At 49.7% G+C, this 6,240-nt stretch overlaps 1 protein-coding gene across 1 annotated transcript; it reads left to right on the top strand.

Moving 5' to 3' along the window:
• Nucleotides 1–506: 506 nt before the first annotated feature.
• Nucleotides 507–6,236, top strand: DUSP5 (dual specificity phosphatase 5; the record flags this gene model as incomplete). The annotated part of the gene is made up of 4 exons (XM_010148547.1): nucleotides 507–534; nucleotides 2,108–2,250; nucleotides 3,702–3,921; nucleotides 5,865–6,236. Coding segments are annotated over exons 1-4 (763 nt in total), but the record flags the coding sequence as incomplete, so codon positions are not given.
• Between the last annotated feature and the right edge of the window lie 4 nt (nucleotides 6,237–6,240).

The raw sequence follows: 6,240 nt of genomic DNA, 5'->3' as shown, positions 1-6,240 counted from the left end.
CGTCTGTGTAGGTGCAGTTTCATTCTGGGTGAGCTCAGCCCCAGCATGGCGAGAGTGGTTGTGTGGAGGGGAAGAGCTTGCCGAAGGATAAAGTAACGGATCCTCCCTTGGTGCTGACAAGGATTCTATTATTTATTGATTAAAACCGAAGCGCAGCCCAGCTCCTGGTGATGAGCAATCTCGTGTTTGCAGAAATGACCTCAGGGAAGCTAGGTTGAGTGGGGAGGGGGAAGAGAGGAGATTGCTGGAGGATGGGATGAGAAGATGACTCACTGTAAGAATGGCCTGCAAATATCCTGATCCCCAAGGCTTGTAATTAACCATTCACCAGCTGCATGTGTTAGCTGCCCCCGAGACACGAGACATGTGTGTCTGTTCGAACACACACACTGATTTGGCTCAGGCAGTTTTCTGTGTTCATTCAAGAGAAAAAAAAAAAACAACAACACAGGATGTGAATGGGGATAATGGCTATTTATATAAACTGGACATATTGTTCCTACACGATGTCAGTGGCCGGGGGCTGGTGGGGAGGTAAGGTCAGCTATGTGAAACCAAGAGGATTTAAAAGTCTGCTCCATGAAGGGCAGTTGGAGATCAGGACAGCAGAGGATTCTGGATACCTGCTTGTGTTTGTTGACTTTTCATGCTACAAGTTGTTAGGGATATTATTTTATCAACCCAGTTGCTGTGGATATCACTATCAATCCTTCCCTCATGGTCTCCATGGTCACTTGACCTCGTACTCTGAGCTCCAGGGCGAGCTGGCTGAATGTGGCTGGGACCCAGGGAGTAGGAGGAAAGGTGCAGGTGCTGAGTGCCAGTTGGCTGCAAAGTCACCCTCCTGCCCTCCGTCATGGAAAACAGACTTTCATCACGTTCAGTGGGCTTTGGATCGTACCGGCCGCTTGCAACTCGAGGACCCTACGGCAGGACTGAGTGGGCAACAGTAGCGCGTCATGAATTCGAGCACACATCTGCTCAAACATTGCAAACAAATGAGACACCAGCCTTACAGGGCTGAAATGTCAGAGGTAGCTGTACCGGGCAGCCCTGGCAGAGAGGGTGGCGGGGGCCTTGTGGCTGCTCAGATCTTCAGCACTTCCTTTGTTTCAAAACCTTTCCTTGCAGCATCCACACCAACACTGCTTATCAGGGCAAAACAGTTGCAGATGAATTAATCCTATCGGATTGGCTTTCCAAGCCTTGTTTACTTGAGGGCTATGCTCTGAGGGATTATTTGAATCTAGCTGTTCAGGAGCTTTTGCCGTTCATTTCTGTTCTGAAAAAGCACAGGTGGCAGACACGTGGCACACCACTGATGTTTCCGGGATGCTTCTGCTACCTGACTTATCCACATTCACTTTAGAGATTGTGTGCTTCCGTGCAGTGTATTTCCAGCCTAGAAACGGGCAACAATTTAGCTGACGACAAACTTTGAGTAACAGTGTAATAATGGGATTAATTCCTTTTCATTAGCAGTGCACTGAATGAAACGAATGCAGTACTTAACCATACAGAATAGCTCATGTGGGGCTATTCAGTTGTCAAATGCTGTCACAGGATTTCATTAAGTTTTATAGCTGTTATTTAATAGATTGGTTTCAGTGGGACCGTCTTCCTTACCTCGCTGTCTCCTGCATTGCGGTGATTAGTGACACAGTTGTAAGCATCCACCTCTTGTGCTTATGTCCATTCAAAAATGCAAATGAAATACTTCCTGTGGTGTCACAGAGTTTATAGTAATGTCGTTTGGAGAGGATGACTCCTGGCTAGAGGTCTCAGTCTGGAAATAGTGCTCATATCTAAAACCTGGGGGAGGGAGTTGAGTCCTGCTGTACTGGAGTTAATGGTTGCTAGACTCAAGCAAGTTAATAATTGTCAGCAGTATCAGAGGTTTTTCTTCTGGTGCCCAAAGCCATTTAAACAAACCCATTTCCCCAGGGGATCACTGTCCCTCATTAACCCCCAGGGGCCCATTGCCGTGTGGCACTATCCCACTGCACTGCAAGTGTCGGAACTTCAATTCTCCTCTTTAATTAAACCAATTTTTGGAAGCACAAACATTGATGGTTTTGGTGGGTTTTGTTTTGTTTTTTTTCCCTAGGGGGATACGAAACCTTTAACTCGCAATATCCTGAGTGCTGTGTGGATGGAAAACTCATTTCCCCAGAGAGGACTGAGGCAGAGAGAAACCTCGCCAGCCACTGTGAGAAGCAGAGTGCCAACCACAAACCCGCTTACGACCAGGTGTGTGCCATGGCCGCAGCAGGTGACCTTCCCCTTGGGTCTCCTCCTTCCTGCCTCCGGGCTCTGGTGGAGCTGGCAGGGTGCCGGTGGCCCTCGTGATGGTGAGGGCTGTCTCAAAGTTGGCGCAGTCTGGGTTGGCAGCCTGTGGGTTGAGAAAGATGCCCCGTGTGTGCTGCTGGTCAGCATTGCCTCCACCTGGCTTCAAAATTGGGCAGCGTAAGGAGGAAACACTTCCTGTCTAGCCCCAAAACTGTATTTGCAACCCGTCTTTATCACATAGCCAGGCAGTATGAGCAGCTCGGATCTCCCCAGGAGACTGAAAGCGAGCAGGGGAGAGGCTGCTGGGGTACCGTTTTTCCGGCAGACAAAGGAGCACACTCTCTCTGTGCCTTCTCTGTGATCCAAGGAGGGGTCTGAGGGTAGTGGTGGAGGCTGTGGCTGTGGGGCTGTTTCTGAGAAGAGGCAGTGTCTCGAGAGCAGCCCATGGGCTGAAGGAGCGGGGTTTCCACAGGGGAAGTCATCACGCATGCCTGGCCTGGGGAACACAAGCGTGCCAAGATGTCACCCTGCGGTCGGGCCGCTTCCGCCGGGGTGTGCGTTTCCTGGCACTGGGGGAGCCCCGGGTGATGCCGCTCAGCTCCCCGGGAACCCCTCCTGCCACCCTGTACAGCTCCTGGCTATCCCCAGTGCCTGGGACTCGCTGGGTGGGCAGCTCGGGGGGCGGAAAGCCAGTTTCTCACAGCTGGGGGCTGGCGGAAGCTCTTGTGCATCATGGAAAGTTACCTGCGATCCCCGACACCCTGTGCCGGGTGGTGGCTTTTTTCTTTCGCAGTCTCGTCGCCCAGCTTTTGCTTGCGCTGAGGAAGGAGGAACTGAGATGACATCTCAGGGTGGATGATGCAGTGAGTGCTCTGCCCCACAGAGGTGTGGGGAGATGGGGCTACCCCTCCCCAAGCCCCACAGGGCTGTTGCGGACTGGGAGCTTTGCTCCAAGTCTTTTTTGTTTTCCTTCATCTTTAGAGGTGTGAGTGGAAAGACTGAGCCTTGGGCTGAGCTGCAGCAGCCTCCTCCATCCTCCTCTTCTTCCCGGCTCAGACACAGCTCCCTGCCCTGCCTGTGTTTAAGCAAAGCCTCGGAGGGAACGACCTTCACATATGAAAGTGCTTTGGGCGCATCCCAAGGGGCAGGAATTTAAAGAAAGCAGGAAACACCCTGTGCATAAGTGGGCTGGATCAGACTGTACCTTGCAGATGTGGACAAGAAAATGAAAACCTGTTTCCTGCGTGGGCTTTGCCATTGCAGTGACTCACTGACCGGCATCATCGGGGTCCAAAACAGCCAGGGAGGGAGGGAGGGGGCACCCACGCAGGCTCCCTTGCCTTTTTCTTTCTGGTATCAAGATTCAAATATCCTTGAAAAAGAATTACACGTTCCTGTTTCTTCTCTTTCAGGGTGGTCCAGTTGAAATCCTGCCTTTTCTCTACCTTGGTAGTGCCTATCATGCTTCCAAGTGCGAGTTTCTTGCCAACCTGCACATCACGGCCCTGCTCAATGTCTCCAGGAAAAGCTCGGAGTCCTTCAAAGATCAGTATTGCTACAAGTGGATCCCAGTGGAGGACAGTCACACAGCAGACATCAGCTCACACTTCCAGGAAGCCATCGACTTTATCGGTAGGTCCAAATAACAAATTTCCAGATATTCATATTAAATACATTTATTTTAAAATATATATTGGTGGGAAGGACACGTTATTTTCTGTATGTTCCCAGATGTCACAGCAAAAGTTGGAGCTCACTCCCTTCTCCAGCATCTGCCTTGGCAGAGACATTTCGCTGAGGAAGGAAGGAAGAAGGACATTCAGAGCAAGGTCTCTGTCCTTCTCTCCAGCGTTCCAGGCTGGGAGGCCAAGGAAGGAAAATGTTTGCTCTTGGCTGCCGTGAGGCAGACAAGCTGGTTAGCTTTATTTTCTTTTCAAAGCAAGAGTAGGTGTAACTTCAGCACGACAGGAAGCAAAGGAGTATGGTTGAACAACACCAAAGTCTATTGATTTTTGTAAAGGAAAAACCCATACCAGTTCCTTGGCCCTGCATGCCAGACCCTGTAAAAGCCAGGTGAAGCAGGGCCAGTTTGTTGCCTTGCAGTGCTGGGATATCCAGCATCTCCCCTTATCACAGAGCTGTTTGTATTTCTCCTTTTGATCATGTTGGTGTTTCACCCGCTAATCAAATACCCCAGTGCAAAACAATAAGGAGCCCTTCAGAAAACTTTAGGCCATCCCCTCCCAAATCTTCCTGCATTAAGCTGAGTAGGCAAGTGGCACACTGTCAAAGGAGAGGCTCTTCCCAGAGAGGCACAGGTTGGTTTAGTGGGGTGGAGCAGCCTCAGCCTGGGCGGAGATGGTGTTGAAATCAGTGCTGTTGCTCTCCAGGAACATTTGAGAGAGAAACAGAATAAAACCTCAGTTGCAGACTTGCTGGACTCGTTGCTCAGCTGAGTTTGAGCCCTTCCACAGTACAGGCAAAATTAAAAATCCTGATTTGAGGGTCCCCTCGGAGCCCTTCCCCTTCCTCACATGTTTTGGGGAAATGCTAACTCTTCTATCTCATCCCCAACCATTTCTGATAGTTGAGTCACTTGGAAATTTCCCAGATTTTGAGGATGACTTTAGTTTTCACTTTCTTTTAAAATTGGATGTGTAGTGTAGATGCTGGGGATGACTCAAATCCATGTCTTCCTTATTTTGTGCAGTAGTTAAATATAACTGGTTGTGGTGGCACCAGTCCCCTGGCAGACTGTTGAAGACAGGCAAATGATAACTTGCTCAGCCCTGCGTTGTTTCAGTGCCATGCACTGAGCCCTACACTCAGCACAGTTCTCTATAAACTGGAGTTGAACATATTTCTCAAGGCAATAGAGTAGAAAACGTCTATTTTTGAACTGTATTTTTGTGTGGAAAGGGCTTATTTTAAGCACATTCTCTTTAATCTAATAACAATCATTGTGTTGTGTGAGTAACCACAGTGGCTCCTGTTGTGTAAAATGGGTGCTTTGCATAAGCCTTTTATATCCTCACTTAAGTCCAAGCATCCTTTAACCAGGCTGTAATTAGCAACTGCCTACCAGTCCTTGTGTGCTTTGTGGTGAGGCCCCAGTGAGTGAGCTCAGCCCCTCCACCCAAGGGTACCCACCAAGGTAGTTCCTGCTACCACCGTTTGCTGCTAAACAGCCAAGCAGGGGGTTAGGTTCGGACTTTGAAGACAAGTCCTGTTTTCTCTGTCTCACAATGCTCTGCAAAGTGAGTTGTTCCAGAAGAGAAATAGGCATGTGGGAAGGAGGCAGGGAAGGACTTTCCTAAGAAATGCAGAAAGAACCAAATCAGGATCCACAGATCCTGAAACCAAGTGTTCTCTGCAGCTCAGCTCTGCCCCAGGCAGGGTTCTGTCTCCTTTCTCACTTAATCTCCATTACTCTTCGTACCCAACAGAAGAGCAAGCCTCTCCTTGCTGGTGGGCTGGCTGCGTGCCACACTCCACAGTCAGTGCTGGGTGCGTGTCGCAGTGTCCTTTCCGACCCCAACAACAACCAACGTCTGCAATGACTTTTTTTCCCCTAGATTATGTCAGACGAACAGGGGGCAAGATCCTGGTGCACTGCGAAGCAGGGATTTCGCGCTCTCCCACCATTTGCATGGCATATCTCATGAAGACGAAGAAACTCCGCTTGGAGGAAGCCTTTGATTATGTCAAGCAGCGCCGGAGCCTGATCTCACCAAACTTTGGTTTCATGGGCCAGTTGCTGCAATATGAATCAGAGATCTTGTCTTCCACTCCCAGCCCCCCTGTCGCCTCGTGCAAAAGAGAAGCTGCGTCTTTCTTTGCAGAAGAACTGACATTAAGCAAAAACTTTGAAGGCTCATGTTTTGCCTTTCCTACCTCAGTGTTGAGTTCTGTGCCCATCCACTCACCCGTCCACCAGCTGAAACTCAGCCC

Source organism: Eurypyga helias, unplaced genomic scaffold (assembly GCF_000690775.1).
Source record: "Eurypyga helias isolate BGI_N326 unplaced genomic scaffold, ASM69077v1 scaffold18103, whole genome shotgun sequence".
NCBI lineage: Eukaryota > Metazoa > Chordata > Aves > Eurypygiformes > Eurypygidae > Eurypyga > Eurypyga helias.
This window is presented reverse-complemented; position numbering and strand designations above follow the sequence as displayed.